General features: G+C 58.0%; 1 protein-coding gene across 1 annotated transcript in view; it reads left to right on the top strand.

Moving 5' to 3' along the window:
* QSOX1 (quiescin sulfhydryl oxidase 1) overlaps positions 1-22293 on the top strand; it is a 34995-nt gene that overhangs the window by 12135 nt on the left and 567 nt on the right. Inside the window, exons 3-12 of the mRNA XM_006754528.2 lie at positions 2839-2884; positions 3367-3469; positions 5049-5139; positions 7307-7452; positions 8837-8971; positions 11181-11310; positions 14437-14559; positions 15307-15454; positions 19337-19516; positions 21918-22288. Of these exons, the coding sequence (XP_006754591.1) occupies positions 2839-2884; positions 3367-3469; positions 5049-5139; positions 7307-7452; positions 8837-8971; positions 11181-11310; positions 14437-14559; positions 15307-15454; positions 19337-19516; positions 21918-22288 (1473 nt within the window). The remainder of the gene's footprint in view (positions 1-2838; positions 2885-3366; positions 3470-5048; positions 5140-7306; positions 7453-8836; positions 8972-11180; positions 11311-14436; positions 14560-15306; positions 15455-19336; positions 19517-21917; positions 22289-22293) is intronic.

Below are 22293 nucleotides of genomic sequence, written 5' to 3'. Positions count from 1 at the left end.
GGGGGGCAGTGGGAGCTAAGCCTGGGGTCAGGGGGAAGGTCTCGGATGTGGTGAGCTGGGCATCATTCATTGGCAGTGAGGAGTCAGGGAAGAGATTGGAGGGGTGACGTGCCAGACCAGAATTATGCCTGAGGGGAGTTAGCGAAGTGGCAGAGGAAGATGGTTGGGGAATGAAAAGACTGAGCATGTTAAAACTTCCGAGGGAGGGCACGAAGTGAGGACCGGGACGGACTGTCACAGCAGGCCAGGAGCTCGGGGTTGGCCTTGATCCGGACAAGGCGGCTGGCCTAGAGGACTGTTGAGGGTTCACAAAGGTCAGGTCCACAGAACTTGTCAGCTCACTGGATGAGGGGTGTGGGGGAGGGGCGTCTTAATCTGACCTGTGGCTGTGGGAGAGACGGTGGGCAGGGCATGGCGAGGGCTGCGGCCCGGAGAGGAGCCAAGGGCGAGACTGGGACAAGGGCCAGCGGACGGTCGTGAAGGTGGCCAGGAAGGCCTGGTCCGTGTCAGGCACACGAGGGAGGGTGGTGACCTGAAGGCAAAGGAGGAGAGTGTCAGGAGAACGTGGCACAAAAATGGCAAATGCTGGCCATGGGGGAGGGAGGCAGTGATAGCATCTGACACTGCAGCGGGAGCAGGAAGGCCGCTGGACTGGCCAGAGGCGGTCCGGTCCGCTGAGCGCACCCCAGCGCTGGTCCTGGGCCAGAAGGGAGAAGGGAAGTGGGAGGAGCGAAGCGGTTCGGGCGGGAGCTTTTGGCTGCAGGGGACCAGGCCATGCGGAACTGGGGGAGGAAAGAGGGCCGCTCTCTGTTCCCATGCTCCTTCCCCTCTGGTCATTTCTCTTTAAAAAAGCCCACAACAGCTTTGATTAGGAGGATCTGCATGCATCTGTTAGGCGTAGGGGAGAAGCTGGCAGAAAAGGGGAAAAGAGGGAAGACTAATGGACAGGAAAAGTTCCTAAGGAGCTCAAGGTGACATTGTTCTAGGGCAGTGATGGCGAACCTATGACACGCGTGTCAGAGGTGACAGGTGAACTCATTTTTTTTGGTTGATTTTTCTTTGTTAAATGGCATTTAAATATATAAAATAAATGTCAAAAATATAAGTCTTTGTTTTACCATGGTGGCAAATATCAAAAAATTTCTTATTGTGGGTGAGCCCTTCCCTGGAGTCCCTGCATCCCCCTGGGTCACTCTCGCTAACCCCGGCTCCTGTCTGACTCCACGCCCGCCTGTGGCTGGGCCTTCAGAAGGTCCGGGAGGCTGCCTTTTGATGGCGGTAACGCCCGCCTCTTCTAAAGGCACCTGGTAACCTGCCGGTGGTGAGGACGTTACTGTGTTCCTTCGCCGTCACCAAAGGTGCCAGCTGTAGCCCTGGGAAAGCCAGCGGTGTCAGGCTCCGAGGTGTCAGGAGTGTCTTCTGCCTGTGGAGCAAGCCGGGGCCTGGTCTGTCTGTGCATGAAGGGGTGCCGTCGCCATGGAAACCACAGCTGTAAGGATCAGCCTTGGGGTTACTGTGTGTGAGCACCCGGACCACAGAGAGGTGCGTTTTGTGAGACCACGTCAGCCCTAAATGCCTGCACACGCTTTCCTATTTGCTCTCATGTCACAGTCCAAGACATTCGCGATTGTTTTTACCAGGGTCGGGCTAGCATGCGATGTTGTTCATTCCAAATGTTCAGTCGCTGCGAAGAACTCCATTAGGAACACGGAGTGTGCGTGGCAGGTGGCAGTGGGTGGTTCTCACCCAGAGTGAAAGTTTCCATTCATGTTCTCACCTGGTGTTTAAGAGGCAGGAACAAGGGGAGGGATGATGATGATGATGACATTTCGTGACCCCTTTACCGTATTTCCCGGGCACCGTTCTAAGCTCTTTAGAGGTATTATCATTGACTCCTCACAGCAGCTCTTCATGGTATATATGGTGTCATCCCCGCTGTAAAGATGTCGGCTCCTAGAGGTTCATGACTGCCCACACAGCCAGCGTGCAGCAGGGGCCGCCTCCGCCACCAGCCTGGGGCCACTCTGTTGGAGGCAGCGGCCAACGGTGTTCCCAGTGGCCCCGAGGTTAGGGACCTCAGGAGAAGTCCCTTCCGGCTGCGGGCTCTTTCCCAGCAGTTCCGTGGCTGTTGGCAGGACTCCTGAACTCTGGCCGCTCCCTTACTTCCGTCTGTCTGTCTGTCCTCTCACCCAGGAGTGACAGGCTGGGCCTGGGGTGTCATGTAAGTGGGAAAAGGGCAAAGCGGTAAGTCCAATTGGCCTGTCTGTTACAGACCTATTTCTTCAGAGGCTCCGGCCCACCCATCAGCAGGACCGAACGTGGGGCGTCGGCTGAGCCAGGGGGGGAGTTGAGTAGACAGACAGCAGCCTCCACCCCCTTTTCCAAGACCAGGGACAAGGACAGATGGCCTCCGCAGGCGGCTGACAATTCCAGGGCATGTCTGACCGCACTTCACTTTATGTTGTCAGATGGGTCTGCAAGGGAGAGTAGCAGTGGTCTTCCTATTCGTTCATGCAGCACACCTTCCCGCCGTTCGTGCTGGCTCTGGGGCTTGGTGAGCCCAGTCACCTGCCGTCAAGCGTGTGGGCGGCTGCCTCCAGGCTCCCTCGGCGCCTCAGGCTGCGGGTTAGGGGTTGGGTGCGAGGACAGTGGGGAAGGAAGTCTGCATCCAGCTCCATCGGCTTTTCCACATGAAGAAACGGGCGCTCACCAACTTAGGTCCTTTGTCCAGAGCCACCAGTTTCATGAGCAGCTGGGTCTGAACGCAGCTCCAGGAGGCACCCCGTTTGCCCTCAGCCGCACCTGCCACTCACTGACTGCCTGTGTGTTTGTTTCCAGTTCTTCAAGGCCTTTTCCAAGGGTGGCCCTGGAGCGACGTTGGCAGGTGGGTGTCCTGGCTGCCGTTGGCCTGTGGGCGTTGGTGACGTCTTCCTCTCCTGCCTCCCTCTGTACGGGGGTTTCTGCTGGGACAAAAGCGCAGCCAGGTCTGCAGAGTGAGGAGTTCCCCGGCGGAAAGCAGCATATGTGTTTTCCACCTGTCCTTCCGGCCCGGCTGGAAGGTGCCCTTGAGCAGAGAGGGTGGCAAGCCCTTCCATATTGGTCCATCCAGGGTCCGGGGAGCGAGGAGGGTCCCGTGTTCCCAGAATCTCCCTCAATGCCAGGGGTTGGCATCAGAAGTGCGGGCCTGACAGGAGGGACTCGGGTCTGAGGGAGGAGTCCCCTTGCGTAGCGCAGGGCTGTGAGTACAGAGCAGGCCTGACACGCTCTGCTCTTCCTGGGCCCTTTGTTTCTGGGGGTGAAGCTGACGGGGCGCTGGATCCCCTCTGCTCTCCTCACGCCCCTCCCCGTGTCCGTCTTCCTTCATAGTGGCTGGAGCTGACATGCAGACGCTGCGGGAGAGGCTCATTGACGCACTGGAGACCCATGGAGCCACGTGGCCCCCTGCCTGTCCTCCACTGGAGCCGACCGGGTACTGGGGACGGGGTGGGCTCGATGCCCTGTGGGCCAGGACCACAGGCCTAGGGGCGAGAGGGCGGTGGGGATCGCAGGAAGGGGACCCAGGTTGGTTCTTCCTGGTGCCTGGAAAGCGAAGGTGATTGTTTTTTCTGAGCAGTGGCTGTGACTGCGGTGGGGGTGAGACTCTGCTCCCTGTACTGCCAAGGGTCAGGCCTGGGGGCTGAGGGCCTGTATCTGCGTTCCAGATAGGCTTCCAGAATTGCCCCTTTTCTAAGAAAATGAGGTGCTGAAAATGCACCACGAGGGATGTGAGAAAATGAGAGGCAGAGACACGGTCACTGAGAAACGGATGAAGTAAGGAGCAGGGTCCCGGCTTGGCATGGGTGCCTCCTGGGACCCAAACCACACCAAGACTACATGCTGGGTCCAGGTGTCCGTGAGGCCCCCGGAGGAGGGGGACTTAGGGAAAATGAGGAGTCATGTGCGTTGGGTTTGTAGGTGCAGTTGTCAACCTACATGTCTTCCTCTCTGTGGCCAGTTAGGGCAACACCCTATGTAACACGGGGGCCAGTGCTGGAGCCCTGCCCAGCGACAGCACAAACGATGTGCCCGACAGGCGGGGGCCAGAGCCGCGCCTTTTTCCACCCGCTGACTGGGGTACACTCTGGCCCCCCCACTCTGGCATACCCATTTGTGCTGTCGCTGGGCTGGGTGCCAGCGCTGGCCCCACGCTGTGCCTTCTGTTTTGAGGTGATCACCACCACATCACCAGTGGCGGGAACTAGGTTGGGGGTAACAGGAAGATGTAGCCCCCCTCCCCGTGCCGTCTCACTTGCCATCACCTGTGGCCTCTTAGGCTGTGTGATGATGTTCTGCTCTTAAGTAGAGCCAGGAGACAAATCATTTTTGTTTGTGGCATTTATTTTCGGTTGAACTTGGAGTTATGAAAATAATCGGTAGCTTATTTCTCTGCTTTTGGGACATAAGAAAATTTGCCACCTTATTAATTTCCACCTATGCCTGGGCCTGTTTCCTCGTCATAAAGTAAGGAGGTTGGATTAGATAGCGTGTGCGGGCGCCCGAACCAAGGACTTTCTGGTTCTTCGGTTCCTTTCTTACGCCTTCTCGAGGAGAGGAAGGAGCACATCCCCCGTCGGTAGTGACTTGCCACCGACCAAGGCTTGTCTCGGGGGTTACTGATCGCCATTCTCCTAGGGAACCAACAGAATCCGTATTCACTACGCCTGGGCCTTACCCAGAACATAGACAACTGGTCTCCAGGTGTCCCTTCCCCGTCCTCCTCCCCAGACCACCCCTCCTCCCTCCTGACTTTTAAAGAGACAGGATGGCAAAGCAAACCCGCCAGGTGGGTGAGATGAAGAGCCAAGGTTAGGTAAGGGGCACCGTCCTTTGAGACTAAGGGTTTGGTTTACCCCCTCACCCCCCTGGAGCGCAGGCGGGGGTGACCTCCATGAAGCCTTGAGTAGAGGAGATTGGTGTGGCTGTATCTGTTGCCCAGTGTCCGCTGGGTCACCAGCACTTCGGCTTCTTTCCCACCAGCTGTGGAGTGACTGCCGCCTTGTCTCTTGCAGGCTGGAGGAGATCGATGGGTTCTTTGCCAGAAACGACGAAGAGTGCCTGGCCCTGATCTTTGAAAAGAAAGGCTCCTACCTGGGTAGAGAGGTGAGCTGCCCTCAGGCTCCTTGTTACTTCTGGATAGCCCTTGGGGGAGAGCCCAGTGAGTTCAGGAGCAGGCTGTCCCCCAAATTCTTGGGTCTCATTCATGTCTCACTTATGAACCCAGCACAGGCCTGACCCCTGCTGGGAGAAATGGGAAGTGCAGCAGCTGGGTCTTCCTGTTTTAAAACCTTTGTATATATTTTTCTTTTTCTTTTTTAATCGAAGTGTAATCGACATGCAATATTGTATTAGCATCAGGTATACAACACAGTGAGTTGACATTTGTATACATTTTTAAATAATCACAGAAAGTCTAGTTACCTCTGTCACCATACCAAGTTAATGCACTGTCACTGACCATCCTGTATGTCACGTGCCCTGCGTCTGTGTTTATCTCCTTCATCGAAACCAACCTCAGTAAGACCTGCAGTTTATTGCGCGTTGGATTGGAGTCTGGCACACAGAGCCGCTAATCTTCACGATTAACAGTGACGAGCATGTACCCTGTCGAAGATCACACAGCCATCGACTGCCGCACAGGCTTTGTGAACCGGCTCTGCCTGCCTCCAGAGCCCGTGCTGTCTCCACCCTGGCCCTCCTCTCATCCCCGTAGAATTGGAGTGAAATATATTGGGGGGCGGATAACATCAGAGATCACTCAGTCCTTCATTAGAAAGTGGGGTCCCTCACAGGGGAGGCAGTTACAGAACCAGGCAGGTTTGCAGTTCCACTCCATCACATACATGATATGTCATGATCAAGCTGCTCAACTGTTCTGAGCCTCATTTTCCTGTCAGTAAAGCAGTGATAATTGCCTTTCTTCAGAGGATTGTTGGGAAAGTCACCTGAGGCAGTTTAGGAAAAGGGCCGGATGCGTGGCTGGCACCGAGTGGGTGCAGGGTGAGGATCCAGTCCCCCGGCCTAACGCAGAGCGCTGTCCTTCCCACCGCCGGCTCGTGGACTAGGCCACGTGCGGGTCCTCCAGACGCAAAGGTGGGACGGGCCAGTGCATGGGAGAGGTGCCAGGGCAGCGCCCGGGGACCGAGGAGATGGGGGGGTGGGGCGCAGGTCAGCACCGCTGTTGGCTCTGAGTGGCTTTCCTCCTGACACTCATCAAGCTCAGCTGAGAGCTGTGCGTTGTCTCCAGGCCCTTCGCCCTGAGAAGGGAAGCACGGGGAGCTGTGTGGAGACGTGCCTGACCCTCCCGGGCTCCCATCCAGGCCGGGGGTCCTGCCTGTCACATGCAAGTGATGGATAAGTGTTCATCGGGATCAGCTCTTCTCCCTCTCCCCCACGTCCCCAGAGTAACCAGGAACAGGGGCCCTGCAGCCTGTCCATGGAGAGGTGCTCAGGGTGGGGATTCGTCTCAGCGGCAGGAGGGGGCGGGCCCAGCTTTGCAGCCCGATGGCTCTCCCTGGCTGTGTGACCTGGAAACACGGTTCACCTCTAAGCCTCCGTTTCTTCATCTACAATAGTTTCTTATCTATCTATTTTTAAATGAATGCTTACAGTACCTACTATTTGCTAGTCATTGTCATGAGCACGTTTATAAAATTAACCTGTTCAATCCCCTAAAGCTGGTATTGTTGTTATAATTCTGCAAGTCAGGAAATTGAGTCAGGGAGAGGTTGAAGCAGTGGGACCAGGGTTCCAATCCAGGCAGCCTGGTCTGCTGATCGTTCCTGTTACATAGTGTTATTTTGAAGATTAAATGAAGCAGCCTATATACAGCACGTAACACATGCTCAATAGATGTTAGCTAATATCCTTGTTCCCCTTCCTATTTCTTTCTAAAAATAAAACCATCATGACTGACTCGGTATGTTTTTCTGACTTGGAATATAGCTAGAAAACCTTATGAAAATAAGCGTAAATTGAGCCCATGTTCTATTTTGCCTTTTACGACTTGCTTTCACTGGGAAGAAAATGATGTTAAATTGGGGCTGCCCTGGGAAATTCTGGATGTGTGGCACGCGCGGTTCCGGGCCCCTCCCTTGGGCAGTGTTTGGCTCTTGTTACCTCTGGGGTGGATTTGGTTGGTGGCCGGAGACTGGCTCATCACAACAGTCTGTCATTTGAAAGGTGTAGAGTGGATGGCGCTGCCACCCAGGTGCAGTCAGGGCTCCCTCTGCCCTGTGGCGTGGCCCCAACTGCCTGGCTGTCTCTGCAGGTGATTCTGGACCTGTCCCAGCGCGAAGGCATTGCGGTACGCAGGGTCCTCAACACGGAGGGCGACGTGGTGAGCAAGTTCGGTGTCACCGACTTCCCGTCTTGCTACGTGCTGTTTCGGAACGGCTCTGCCTCCCGGGTTCCTGTGTGAGTGTGGTCTTCCCTCCCAGTCTCCTCCCTCCCTGTGCCCATCCTTCCTGCTCGGAGAGCCTGCCCGCTTTCTCAGGGGCTGACAGTTCTTCCCCTGGGAACCTTCCGAGGAGCCCGTGGCCAGGCCGGGAGCACCCTCTGCAGGAGAAGCCAACGTCTGCCTGTGGGATGGGACCGTGTCGGGCCCAGGCATTGGGCCCCAGGCCCCAGGCACCGTCCCCACCGCAGCCCTGCCCCTGTCCTCCCGCCTCTGTCCAGACGGACGTTGGCAGGCTGCAGGCCTGGCAGGCACTCAAGTATGCCTGACCCTCCCTCCCTTGGTTTCCTAATTGCAGAAAAGTTCATTAGGAGCCAGACAATAGCCAGCTCCAAATGCCAAGAGAAAACAATCAGGCCACCCTCGGCCCGTCAGGCTGCCGCTGCTGAATGGCCCGTTAAACGGCGCCAGATGGTGCTTCGTGCCCTCCCTGGGCAGATGATTGATGTCGGCCTGGCCCTGCCAGCAGGAGCTCGAGGGCCGGGAGATCAAGGCTCGCTGGGGTGCCCAGTGAGCTGTCCCTCTGGGCCATTAGTGCCACCCTGCGCTGAGGCTGGGCAGGGCGGCCACGTGCCCCGCTGGCCCGATCACCAGGCAGCCTGGGCCTTGTTGATTATATTCTACAAATGAGTGAGATCAGGGGCGGGGGGCATTGTTTCCTCACTGGGAGCTGGTGGAGGGGAAAATTGTTTGTGACGACGCTGCTTCCGAGCCATCTGCTCATTGATAAACATCGGGCCAGGTCAGCGGAGTGGAAAGCGATGCTTCCCGATGCCAGCTCCCCTGGGTCCCCCCACACTGCCACTGTCCTCTCAGCCGCCCTCCCGGGCCCCGGCCAGGGGACACCGCCTCCCCTGTGAGCCCCTCTCTATCAGGAGAGAGAAACAAATCAAAAGGATTTGAGCGTGTTCCTGGTTTATCTGTTGTTGCTCGCTTTTGAAAATCACTCTGAAACTTCCATGACTTCCTTGGGGAGCGGTGTCCCCTCTGGCTCCTCAGAGCTTCCTTGTGGTCAGCGCCACTTTGCACCTTTGGTCTCGGGAAGGTGTTGTCCTGTCCTGGGCAGGACCACGGGCCCGAGGTGCTCGGCCCACCGCCTCTCAGGGCAGGCGAGCTGCGTTTGCACATAGGGTTTGTCATCAGCGTGAACAGTGACTAGGAAGGTGAAAGTGAGGCATAGGTGCCCGGCTTTGACCTCACTGTGGCTGAGACTGAACCAAGATCAGCTATTTCTTGGTGAACATTCTGTCCCATGAGCCCCTGCCTCCGCTCCTGCCGTGAGTTGGCTCTGGGTTCTGTGTGTCTGTACTCACCACCTCTCCTCCGTGGCGCTCTCCCCTCCAGGCTTATGGAATCCAGGTCCTTCTATACCGCTTACCTGCAGAGGTTCGCTGGGGCCACCCGGGAGGCTGCCCAGACCACGGTTCCGCCAATCACTGCGAATACGGTCGCTCCCACCGCGTGGAAAGTTGCAGACCGGTAAGGCCACTCCGTTTTCCTCACCCTTCCCCACCCAGCCTTCCCTCTGCTCACAGACGCCCCCTCATACCACACCCCGTTCCTTGTCATGGGGTGAGCACATGCCGTCTTAGCCCCGACCTCCGTGGCCTTTGGGGGCTCCCAGGAGAGCCCGGATGTGTGAACAGCAGCATTTCCTTGTATCCTGCGATGGAATGAATACTTCCCAATACCCACACTCCTGAAGCTTAACTCTCTTTAAAAACAAGTAGAATCGGTTTGGAAAGATCATCCGTGGCCTCCAAACCAGCCCCCAACCCAGGCAGTGGTTTCTTCAGCATGTCGTTTTTTTGTGTGTTTTTTTTAATACATTTTATTGATTTTTTACAGAGAGGAAGGGAGAGGGATAGAGAGTTAGAAACATCGATGAGAGAGAAACATCAATCCGCTGCCTCCTGCACACCCCTTACTGGGGATGTGCCCACAACCAAGGTACATGCCCTTGACCGGAATCGAACCTGGGACCCTTCAGTCCGCAGGCTGACACTCTATCCACTGAGCCAAACCAGCCAGGGCAGCAAGTCGTTTTGAGGGCTGCTGCGTGCGAGGCAGTGTGATACAGATGCACCAGCAGATGGCGTGCGGCCCACGCAGCCCCTCCCCAGCTTCCTTCTAGGAAGGCACCAACTTCACTTGAATGTTCTGGTGTTGGGAGCTCACTACTTAAAAAAAAAGATTTTTAAATTGTCTTTTAGAAAGAGAGGAAGGGAGAGGGAGAGGGAGAGAAACATCAATATGAGAGAGAAATTGATTGGCTGCCTCCTGCACGCCCTCCCATCAAGGATTAAGCCCGCAACCGAGAATCAAACCCGCAACATTTCGGTGCACAGATGACGCCCAGCCACCTGAGCCACAGGGCCAGGCGGGGAGCTCACTGCACGTGGAGGTGGCCTGTGTCTTTGCGCACAGTTGTAAGCAGGAGAAAGCTACTCTTCTCTCTGAGGTGCTGAGACTCCACTCTTGTGGTAGAATCCCTGCTTTTGGGGCAGAGGGACAAGGCTGTCAACCTCTTGTGCCAACACCCAGCGGCAAACCAAGCACATTAGAAAGGGGGCTGCGTGAGAGAACGGGGGAAAGGCCATCTGACTTCCCGAAGGAATTGGCACCCCAGCCTCGGGGACTTCAAGGGTGGAAAGTGCCGACGGAGAGGATTTTAGTAAATCGGGAGCAGGAAAGCGACACTAACAGGTTGGAATGGTCGTCATGACCATTCACATTATGATGACTCAGAGCATTGGGACGGTCCTAGGTGACACTCACTGGCCTCATGTGCCAAGCTTTGTGCCGGCACCTTCCATGCATTCTCCCTCTCAGTCATGAGGCCACTCCTCAGGCAGAACATCAGGCTGGAGAGGTAAACTGAGGCCAGGGACACCACGTGGAGCAGACAGGAGACTTTCCACGAGAGTCAAGTGCAGGTGGTCACAGTGCCCCCGCCCCCGCCCCTGTGAGCTGACCTTGTTGGCTCCTTTCAACCCCAGGGGGTAGGGTGACCCTGAGGCCCAGGGGGTAGAGTGAGGTGGCCCAGCTCCCAGAGGTAGCCCCTGTAGAACTGAGGCCAGGACTCGGGTCTCAGCAGCCAGCACTCGAGGAGCTCTGCCCATCAGCGCCCTGAGCCCAGACCCCAGTGAGTGGGCCCCAGGGTAGAGCAGCCAGCTTGGAGCCTGCAGCCTCCCCCGGCTGGTCCAGCCAGGAGATGTGAACGGAGCCCTGCCTGCCCCCCGTGCCCAGCCCTTTCAGAGCCGCACTGTGTGGGACTGTCTGTCTGACTCGGGGTCTTTGTTCAGACTGAGAATAAAACTCAACCTTCCTCGAGTGGCCTGAGGAAGTTGAGACACCTTTCGTGAGTCATGGAAGGGCTGGCCCTGGGCCGCAGAGGGGAACCCCTACTCCATGCCCAGAGCTGCTGGGGGTACATATTTGTGTTTTCATTTCATCCCCTCAGCTGCCTACCTGTGAGCAGTTTATTATCCCATCGTACAGATGAGGAATTGAGGCTCACAGACATTCAATAAAAGGCCACAGTTACTAGCAGAGGCCAGAGCCAGCTTACAGGACTCTGGGACCACCAGTGGTGGCCTTCCTGGTCTCTCCCTTTAGCCCTGGGCCGCCTCCCCGCCTGCCCCGTGGCTAACACCCCTTTCTCTCTCTGCCCGCTCTGGGTCCTCAGCTCCAAGATCTACATGGCTGACCTGGAGTCCGCACTGCACTACATCCTGCGGGTGGAAGTGGGCAAGTTTTCCCTCCTGGAGGGGCAGCGCCTGGTGGCCCTGAAAAAGTTTGTGGCAGTCCTGGCGCAGGTGAGCGGGCCCTGGCCCACGTCTGCGCAGCTCCCCGAGGGCCAGTGCGCACGCAGCCCGGCCCCTCCCTCGGGAGCCCATGGTCTGGCTGGACCTCTGACCCCACGGCTGTTCTAGGCCACCGTGGGCTGCTGCCCTGCAGCCTCAGCCATGCCCGTCAGCCCGCACTGCCAGGGGCAGCCCTGTGCAGGGGCGTGGGTGGGACGGGCCAGATGTCCGGGGATTTCCCAGCGGCCTCGGGGGTAACCCTGGAGCGTGGCCTCACTGCCTGCTGTGGTCACTGGGAAGCGGGACCCGTGGGCGCCGCAGTGAGGGAATGAGCCTCTGAATCGCCTGTGCCCTCCCAGACCCTGAGCAGAGCCAGGCCCAGGTGCCAAGCCCGAGCCGGGCCTTCCTCCTTCCTGCCCACGAGGCCACGCCCTGAAATGTGGCTGCTACAAACGGAGGGCCTGCTGTGTGCCAGGCATTTAATCCCCCTCCTCTCCTGGCTGCAGGGTGGAGAGCATCGCCCCCAGTGAAGGGGCCCGGGGTGCTCAGGAGCCTTGCCCGAGGCCTCCACCTCCCGGCAGGAGGAGGTGTGACAGGAGGTGACGGGGATGTGAACTGGGGAGTCGGGCTCCAGAGCCTGTGCCTTCTGCCATGCCCCGTGCTCCTCTGCAGGTGGGGTGTGGGCTGCCTCTTCCCTCTGCACCTGCCTGCTGCTCCCTCCCTGTGTCCTCTCTGGTTCTGTATCTGCCAGGAGCCCTACTTCAACCCCTGGCTCTGGCCGCTGAGGGCGGCTGAGTCAGATCCGCGCTCCGGTCCCCTTCAGAGCCTGACCGCTGACTCAGCATCCTCAGCCCTGGGCGCCAGGTCTGAGCTTCCGGGGGCAGGTCTGCGGGCAGCCGGGCTGTCACCTCTGGGAGTGACCGCTCCTCTCCTCGCGAACTGCCCTCCAGTCTGGTCCCTCTGCCCACCTGGCCGGCCTGGCCTTCTGCTCACTTGGCTTAGTCACCCCCATGTGTGATGACACGGAGGGCCCCTGAGGTCGCCAGCGCTCATCACAGTGCTGTTACCTGTTACCGTCCCAGGCAAGACAGCCCTTGGCCCTGCCTGAGGTCCCCCCATGTGGAGCCCTGTCCTCCAGCCCATTCTGATAATAGAGGCCTTTCCTCCGACGCCCTGTGAGCTGCTGGGTCCCCAAGTTGCTGAGGCCTGGGCTGGCTGGCCCAGAGAGTCAGAGGCAGGACGTCCTGGGTGGCTCTGTGTGCTGCCCACCTGACACCCAGGGTGCTTCGCAGGCGTCGCTCAGAAAGAGACGAGCACCCCTCGCCCCAGGCTGGTCCTCCACAAAGGACCGCCCAGGGAAACTATGTCTTGTTTGGCCCCAGGGGGACTGTTTGCAGCCAGAGGGGAAGAATGGGTCCCAGAAATGCTGGAGCCGGGCAGAGGCTTAAACAGCACCCTCTCGATGGCACCGGCTGAGCCCCTGCCCTCAGCAGGAGCTGGGAATGAGTTTGGGAATGAAGGCCACCTCCCGCCCTGCCCGAAGCCAGGGCTCAGAGAGGACAGGCTGGCCTCAGCACAGAGGGGCGCCCAGCTGTGCAGGACTGAGAGCAGAGGGCCCGTTTGAGCCGGCCCACATCCCTGGAGACTGCGGACCATTTCAGCCCTGCCCTTCTGTGGGCAGCTTCGTCCTGCGCAGTGACAATAGCAGCAGCTACCATTTCGTGAGCTCGGACAGGGTGCCCGTCTCTGCGAAGTGCTCTTTGTATATTAGCTCGTTTGTAATTCTTATAGCAAACCACAGGGTGGGGATCCCATCTTCGGGAGGGGAGGAAGGCCCGGGGAGGAAAGCACCTTGTCCCAGGCCCTTCAGCCAGCGGGCGGCCGAGCTGAGACTTGCACCCACATGTCATCCAACCCAAGCCCTCACCCCCCACGTGCATGGGGCACCGAGAGCAAGGAGGGCCACAGAGCTCCCCCTGCCTCAGCCCCACTGTGCCTGGTGGGAGGCACTCTCATCGCCCCTGCCCCTGCCTGCCTGAGCTGGGGCGCTCTCTGCTCTCTCACATGAGTGTCTGGCAGGACTGGCCACTGGGTGGCGTGTGGTCACCAGGGTTCCCCTGCTCTCAGCAGAGAGGGTGCCTCCCTGTCGCCCAGAGCCCCTTAATTCATCCTTCCTCCTGACACCCTGGGCTTAGCGGGCAGAAGGTTCCCAGACCGGATGTCGGGCGAAGGTCAGGGAGGGATGCTGACTTGAAGCTGTAAATCTGTGCTGAGAGCCAGAGCTTGTGTGAGCTGAGCGAGAGGCAGCGTGTCCGAGCCCAGGTTTCTTCCCGGTTCTCCCTCGGGGGACGTGTCCTGACCAGGAGGGCTGATAAGATTAGGGAATGGTTTTCCCAGGAAACTGGTCATTTGGCAGGTTTTTCTGTTCAGTGATCGTTCGGATCTCCAGAACCTTTCCTCTCTCACATGGTCCCCTTTGCTCGAATTGTCCTCTGCAGGCTTCTCGTTGTTGTCCTCCTGACCTGCTCAGCTGTGCCCCCTCACTCCTGCCCCGGCCCCCGTGCATTTGTGCACATGCACTCGCACGCACACACATATCTGTCCTCCTCCCTGGGGTCTCTGTGGCTTTAAAGTGCTGATACTAATCAGATTTGAGCTGACTTTTTGTCAGAGCAGCTTTTCGTGTTCCTCAGAGACTACTGGGAGTTGCCATCAAGATTGGGATCTTGGCTATGAGCCCGTGGGCGGCCTCGGCCCCACTGGCAGCGTGGAATACAGATGAAAGGCTGCTGGCCAGCCTCGCCCAGCCGGTCGGTCAGTCAGCCAGTCAGCTGCCCTGTGGAAGGTCCCCAGGGTCCCAGCAGCCCTCTCCCCGTGGCAGCGTGCGGTCAGGGGTCCACACAGGAGCCCCAGCCTCGGGAGGAGGAGGCCTTCAGGGCACAGCCCCACTTCCAGCCTGTCTCCTCCCCCACCCTTCCTCCTCCCCTCACCAGGTGCCCAGAGCCAAGGTGGTGAGGAGCCACATCTGTGTCTTAGGCAGAATGTTTTCCCACCTTGGCCCACTTTGCCCCCCACCCCAGGGCTGGGGGCCCTGGGGGATGGGTTCTCACCTCCATATTGCACTTGTTTCTCCCCTAGTACTTCCCCGGCCAACCTTTGGTACAGAACTTCCTGCACTCCGTCAACAACTGGCTCCAGAAGCAGCAGAGGAAGAAAATTCCCTACGGTTTCTTTCAGACTGCCCTGGAAAACAGGAAGGAGGTGAGTCGGGGCAGCAGTGGAAGATCCTCTCCCATCTCTGTGACTGTGGGAGTGGAGGGGTAACGCTGACCTCTGACCTCTACCCATTTGCATTCAGGAAGGAATCAGTGATCTTGGTTGGGTCTTTCCATTGATCATTAGTAAGTTACTGTCGAGCTCTTTACATGCATATCTTAATCCCCCAACATTAATTGAAGGTGGGTATTATCCCCATTTAGCAGATGAAGAAACTGAGGCAAAGTCACTCGTCTAGGCCCATGCGTGGTTGGGTTGGGATTTAAAAGCGATTGGGAGACACTGGTTGTGACCATTTTTAACAGCTGCCCCCTGTGGCCTCCAAGCACCGGGGCTGCTCACTCAGCGTGGCTCCTCTGCCTCTCCAGGCCGCTCACGGCTGTTCGTGAAGGTGGGCCAGGGCAGCCAGCAGGGGGCAGAGCCATACAGACTCGGAGGATGTCAAAGCTGGACAGTAAACCTCCAAGAACAGCCCCTCGTTTTATAGATGGAGAAGTTGAAACTGGAATAAGCATGTGGGTTGACCTGCGTCACAGCTTTTCAGCTCTGATGCTCCTTTGGGGGGTGTGGCCAGAGGAAGGGAAATGCCACTCGAGGTGGTGGCCTGAGAGAGGGAGCTCATTCGTCTTAGGCTGTGAGCAGACCTTCCGGTCGGTCTCCTGGAAGCTTCCCTTCCCATCTCCATCCTTTCCCGTTTCCGTGTGTGCCCTCACGTTCGTCTGTGTCCCTTAGGGCGTTGTGATTGCCAAGAAGGTGAACTGGGTCGGCTGCCAGGGGAGCGAGCCACATTTTCGGGGCTTTCCCTGCTCCCTGTGGGTCCTCTTCCACTTCCTGACCGTGCAGGCAACACGGCACAATGTCGATCGCTCTCAAGAAACAGGTGAGTTCGGGGCCTGTGCACCCCCAGGCCTCAGCCTGGCCCTGTCCTGCCTCCACTGGCTCCCCGCTACAGGCCCCTCTTTAGGGGATTCTGACACAACCAGCATGGGACCATGGGGGCGGACCTGGAAGAGCCAACCCGTCCTGCCCCTGCTCTGGGATGGTGCCCCACAAACTCAGGCCTCAGGCTCTCCCTGGCTTCCTGGGAGCCATAAGCTTGCTTCGTTTTCAGTCTTCGTGAAAAACGAGTGGTTCCATCTTCTATACTCCTATAAAGAAAAGAACTGTGTCTATTTCACAGTTTACATGGCTGATACCACGTGCTTTGAATAGTTTTATTGCTTCCCGCTGAAAAATCGTTTTCTAGGGGAAGCTGGGGGACACCTCGCCCCTCCCGTCCTGATCCCTCCCCAAACTGTGCAGCTGCGCTCCACGGTCCGCCTACCTCACCCCTCCGCCTAGCGACCAAAAGGGTGGCCCAGTCCAGCCCAGTCCACGTTTACCGGGGACCAGGGTCATGTCAGGCCCTGGCTCAGCCTGGAGGAGGCGGAGGTGGAAAAGAGACAGTCCCTGCTCCGGGCGGACGTGGGACAGGTGGGAGGTGGAGTGGGCCAGGAGCCAAGGGGGCGAGAAGGTTGTTCAGAGAGAAAGGAGGTGCTCCCCCTGTCTGGAAGGGTAAGCGAGTGAGTTGTGCTAACTTAAAAATAACAGGCCAAAGGGAGAGGCAACAAGCACTTACTTGAGATTTTAAAAAGGATGAAAAGAAGACCTACTTGGGAAGCACTGATTCAGGTAGAAACCCACGTGCATGCTGATTGGGGCATTTATGAGGACGGGATGGAGAACAGTTACATCCGTGAAGGAGGCATTTCTGTTGGTGCAGATCAGCCAACGTAGAGATGCTAATTCTAAAGAAGGTTTTTAATTTCCAGTCTGGGAGCCATCGGCACAGTAGTCATGTCTTTGCTTTGTTTTGTTTTTTGGTCATATTTGCAAGCAGTTCCTTGAGACGTAATGTTGCTTTAAGCCCATTCCAGAGATTTGAGGCCTAAGACGGGCACGGCAGCTCCTCTGGGATGGCAGCTCCAACTCCGTTTTCCAGTGGCTCCGTTGATACTGTGTTTTACAGAAGAACAGGAGTTGAGCTCGGAAGGAAGAGCATCCCATCCCCAACAGAGACAGGGAACTAGGGGAGCTGCCGGGTGTGGGGACAGCCAGCCATCACTGTGTCAGCCAGTGTTTGCGGAATGTCTCCCACGTGCCGGGCCCTGCCACAGCGGTGGGCACAGCAGTACGAGGTGGAAGTCCTTGTCCCAAGGGGACAGTATTCCAGTGGCAGGAAACGACAGTAAACGCACAATAGACCATTCCGTTAGGACAATGAGTGCTGTGAAGAGGACAGAGCCAAGTGGGGTGTGAGAGGGCCCAGGGGAGGGGCTGCTGTGTTTAGAGGGGATTGGGGGAGGCTGTTCTGGGGAGATGACCTGTGCGGAGACCTGCATGGGGCAGGAAGCAGCTGGGAGACACTTCTAGACCGAATTGGTTTGCTAGGCCGCCATGACCCAGTGCCACACACGGGGCGGAGCGGGGGTGGGGGGGCGCTTAACCAACAGAAGTTTATTGCTCACAGTTGTGGAGGCTGGAAGTCCAAGGTGAAGGTGTTGGCAGGGTCGATTTCTGCTGAGGCCTCTTCTGGGTTTGCAGGTGGCCATCCCCTCCCTGTGTCTTCACTGTGTGCGTGGCTGTGTCCTGGTTTCCTCTCTTACAAGGACACCAGCCAGGACACGCCCTAATGATCTCATTTAACATCATCACCTCTTTAAAGACCCTGTGTCCAGATACAGCCACGGCGTTAGGGCGGGAGTTAGGACTTCAGCCCGGGTTTTAGTCAGCCTGTCACACCGGCCCAGGACTAGGGTGCAGAGCACAAGCCTGGCATGTAGGGGGCCAGAGGGAGGCCAGTGTGGTGCAGCCTGCAGGGAGAGGCAGCAGAGGAGGTGGGCGCGGGGTTTGGATCGGTTTAGCATTTCGAGAACCCTTGGCGAGTGTAAGCAGGGCACGATGCGAATGATCAGTGCCTGAGAAGGATTCCGGGCGGAGGGTGGGCTGCAGTGGGGGAGGTGGCGGCAGGGCAGCCGATTCCGAAGCTCTGCCTCTGGTTAGTCCAGGATAGGCAGTGGAGGCCCAGACCAGAGCTGGAGGTGTGCACATGGAGGAAGTGGGTCGGACTTGGGGTGGAGCTGATGGGACTCAGCGATGGATTGGGTGAAGCATATGCATGATCTAGGACTCAGGGTGGAACCCGGAGTTGTTAGACCTGAACATATGGCAGATGATGGTCCTATGAGCCGAGAAATGGGAAGACTGGAGGCAGGGGTGGGGAATGGGGAGTGGACGGGGGGCGGGGGCAGGGAAGTGCCCATGAGACATCTGAATGGAGAGGTAGACAGTTGAGTCTGGAGTTCTGGAGAGAGGTCCAGGATGCAGATGCACATCTCGTGGTCATTAGCACACGGGGGACAGTTAAAGCCGAGGACTGGGTGAGCCCACGGGGGGGGGGGTGGACAGAGAAGAGGGCGGAGGCCTGAGCTCTGGGCTCTGCAGCATCTGGGCCTGGGCTCGCGGAGCAGGGCCAGCAAAGGAGACAAAGAAGGTGCAGCCCCCGAGGTTTCAAGAGGGCGTCCCCAATAGAGCGATTCGAGACAGTCAGCCGAGTGGGTGCCCTGTGCCGCTGGCCTGGGGACCTTTCTGGCAGGAGCTGTCTGTGGTTTAGTGGCGAGAAAAGCCTGGTTGGATTGAGCTGGAAGAGAACAAGAGCAGGGAAGAAACTGGAGATAATGCGAGGGGAGTCACTGGGGTGTAACGGGTCAGAGAAGGGATTTCGTCACTGAAGTTGGAATGATGTCGTATTAAGGGAGAAGGTGATGATGCAATAACAAAATAAGATATTTGCAGGAGTAAAATCTTAAAGGAGGTGAGAAGGGAGGAGGTCCGGAGACAGGCAGGCGGAGGAGGTGAAGACTGTTGCAATGCAGGTTGAGGGTGGTGGGCGACTGGGGTGGATGCAGGAGGAGAGCGCCAAGGCATGGCTGGGTGTGGGCGCTGATGCTGCCAGGAACAATGCCTGGCCGTGGGGGTCAACGTGCGGATGACCCAGTGGATGGAGGGGTGAGACTAGATGCATTTTGAAGGGCTGGGGGTTTTGCAGCAGGAAGGAACCGCCCGAGGCCACTTCCCTGCCTCCAGCCCTCAGGTATATGGAGTGGGGGGAGGGGAGCATTGGTATCTTCAGGGAGGAGCCCAGTGTCAGAGCAGGAAGGTGTGGGGAATCATCAGGCCTGTGCTGATGCCAGTCCACAGGGCCCATAGGAGGGAATGGGGTGGGGGGACGGGAGGTGGAGACACATTAGAGGGTGTGCAGGCCAGATCAGGATGGACTCCTGGTCCTAAGCCCAAGGGATGAGGTGCAATGGGGAGCAAGTCAGAATAGGAAGCACAAAGCAGTGGGGCCATGGAGGGTGCGGGGGGCGGGCAGAGGGGTTGAGGGGTGGGCGCTCTGGCCCTGCCTCCCTCTCTAGCCACTTCTCAAGGAGGCTGAGTGTCCTGCAGACAAGTTGGGACTTTAATAAGTGACAGGGCCTGCGTCAGTGGCAGAGGTGAGACACAGGGAGTTAGGAGTTTGGGAGGAGATGGAGTCAGCTCTAAAGTGACCCTTGGGAGGTGGAGACCAGTAGGCAAGGAGACCCTAGGCGCCTCATGGGATGGGCCGGGGTCTGGGGTCCCGTGCAGAGGCGGCCATGTGGGCCGGTGGAGGGAAGGGGGTGGGGCTGGCAGGGGCAGACAGTCTGAAGGGCCCCTGTGAAGGCGTCTCCTCTCCCCACAGCCAAGGCCCAGGAGGTCCTCCAGGCCATCCGGGGCTACGTCCGCTTCTTCTTCGGCTGTCGAGACTGTGCTGGCCACTTTGAGAAGATGGCTGCTGCCTCCATGCACCGGGTGGGCAGTCGGGACAGCGCTGTTCTCTGGCTGTGGTCCAGCCACAACAAGGTCAATGCTCGCCTCGCAGGTAAGGAAGGGCCACCTCCAAGGCCAGTGTCACCTGCAGAGGGAGGGTGATGGGGGGGACTGTGGAGTCCTGGATCAGAGTTAGGAGACGGGACACTTGTCGTCCCCCAAGTGACAACACCCCGTGTGTCACAGCGTTTCACAGTGCACAGAGCCTTTCACATGTCCCAGTGGATGGAGGGGTGAGACTAGACCCATTTATGTGTATCAGTACCATTACACCCATTTTCCAGATGAGGAAATCAAGGCTTTGACCCTCTAAGACAGTGGTTCTCAACCTTCCTAATGCCGCAACCCTTTAATACAGTTCCTCATGTTGTGGTGACCCCCAATTTCATTGTTACAAATTGAACATAATTAAAGCATAGTGATTAATCACAAAAAACATTATGTAATTATATATGTGTTTTTCGATGGTCTTAGGCGACCCCTGTGAAAGGGTCGTTCGACCCCCAAAGGGGTCGCGACCCACAGGTTGAGAACCGCTGCTCTAAGACCCGCTCTTCTGATGCCCTTGCTCCTTTCCCCCTGCACCAGGGCCCCTCCCTCTGGCCTGGTGGGGTCCCTTTCCTGTCTCCCCATCCTGCTTTCTGGCTATTGGCCCCTTACTCAGACCAACAGGAAAATGAGAACTGGGCTTTTCTACCCCCACCCCCCCCCCCCAGGAGTCTAATGATAAAATGGGCGGGAAAAGAAAGACCAGGTTCTTTCTAGAAGAATAAGGAGGACTGATTTCACCGGGGGGCCTGGCCTGCTGAGTTCCCTTGTTGGCAGTGCTTCTGTTCCCTGGGCACAGGAGTCCGATGGGTCCAGTAGGCAAAAGCATTCATCTCCGGGTGACCGACTAGCAGGTGGGGAGGGAGCCATCTGTGGGCGGGAGCCTGGGCTTGTCTGTGGGGAGAGGGGAGTATGCGTGACTGGGACAGACCACAGACCGCCCAGGGGTGGTGGGTGGGGACAAGGCCTAGGGCAGGGGAGGGTGGAGGAGCTGCATGGAGCAGGTGGTGGTGCAGGCAGCTGCACTTGGTCTTGGTCTCCTGGGGCCTCCTGGTGGACTTTGAAAAGAAGACACGTGCCTGTCTCCTCCCACCCCTGCCCTCCCCGCCCCACCCCTGCCACCAAATGCTCCATCTGACCTTCTAGCCCTATGACCCCTGCAGGCTTCCAGCTTCCCTCGGGGCCCAGCTGCTGCTGGTGGGCCAGGAGCCAGGCCTCTCTGAGGGACCTAAGGAAGGCCGTTCCCTACCCTCTCTGAGTGTGGGGGGTCCCTTCCATTACAACTAATCCCAGTGGTGGGAGGGGAGGCACAGGCTGAGCCCTCACTTTGCAAGGTCTGCTCCCCACTTCTCACCGGACCCTTGGAATCCACTTGCCGCCCCCTCCCCAATACAACCATCTGCTTCTGGGTCTCCTCCGTGGCTTCATTCTGACCAGCAACTTCTTTTCTCCTATTAAACCCTTCGGGAGCGGTGCCTCCTCCACAGGAGATGGGCAGATTGGCATTCCCTGGCGACGCTGAGCGAGGGGCTCCTGGCAGGCCCCCGGGCTCAGCCTGGGTTCTGCCCATAGCCCGGCCCTGCTTGGGGTCCCAGCTGCCTGGTGGGCAGGGCAGCTCCTCACTATCTTCCCGTCCAGGGCCCAGGCCTCCCCACACCCACCCCTCAGGGCCCACTGGGGGGGACTGCACTAACTCCCACCCGCCCCAAAGGGCTGCAGTGGAATCATGTGCTACCAACTCTTCTTTTAAAAAAGTTTTCCACTTAATTACAAAAGTAACGTATCTCCACTGTATACAACTTGGAAAATTTCAGAAAATGGCAAGACAAATACTAGCAGACCAACCAAAGCCTGCAGACCAGGTCCTTCCCAGTCACCCTTTCCCGTGTCTGGTAGAAACCAGCAGAGACGCTGACAAAGGAAGACTGGGTTAATATGGGGGAGGAGCCCTAGCTGGTTTGGCTCAGTGCATAGAGCATCAGCCTGCAGACTGAAGGGTCCCAGGTTCAATTCCTGGTCAGGGGCACATGCCCGGGTTGCAGGTCGATCCCCAGTAGGGGGCAGGCAGAAGGCACCCGATTAATGATTCTCTCTCATCATTGATGTTTCTACCTCTCCCTTTCCCTTCCTCTCTGAAATCAATAGAAATATATTTTTTAAGAAATATGGGGGAGCACTGGAACGGAAACTGGAGTGCTGGGGTGCGGGTCAGGAGGACTCCCCTCACCCCGGGGGGTCCAGGCCCAGTGCTAGCTAGTGTTTGGTCTGCCTCCTCTCCACCCGACCTTTTCAAGGCGAGCCCTTCTTTGCAGATGAGGGAGCTGGCATTCTGAACGGAAGAATGAGGTCTGGGCTTCTGGGTGGGCCCAGTGTCCCAGCCAACCTGTGTGTACTTCTCTCCCCAGGGGCCCCCAGCGAGGACCCCCAGTTCCCCAAGGTGCAGTGGCCGCCCCGTGAGCTCTGTTCTCCTTGCCACAATGAACTCCGGGGGACGCCCGTGTGGGACCTGGGCAACACCCTCAGCTTCTTCAAAACCCACTTTTCCTGGAGCAACATCATCAGGGACCTTCCTGCAGCGGAACCCCCCCTGCGGGGAGCACAGAGGATGGCCGCCACCGAAGAGCGGGAGCTGGCGGTCGGAAACTCCACTCTGGGCCCCGCGGAGGCTGAGCGCATGGTGGGCCCAGGGGCCACGTTCCCCTGGACTCTCGTCCTGGGTGCTTTAGCGGACAGACTTGGGGCCAGTGGCCCCCCGGAGATGCAGGCTGGCCTCGGTGTGAC

This window comes from Myotis davidii, unplaced genomic scaffold (genome assembly GCF_000327345.1).
Source record: "Myotis davidii unplaced genomic scaffold, ASM32734v1 scaffold591, whole genome shotgun sequence".
Lineage (NCBI taxonomy): Eukaryota > Metazoa > Chordata > Mammalia > Chiroptera > Vespertilionidae > Myotis > Myotis davidii.
Note: the sequence above shows the minus strand (reverse complement) of the source record. Positions and strands in the feature narration are given on the sequence as shown.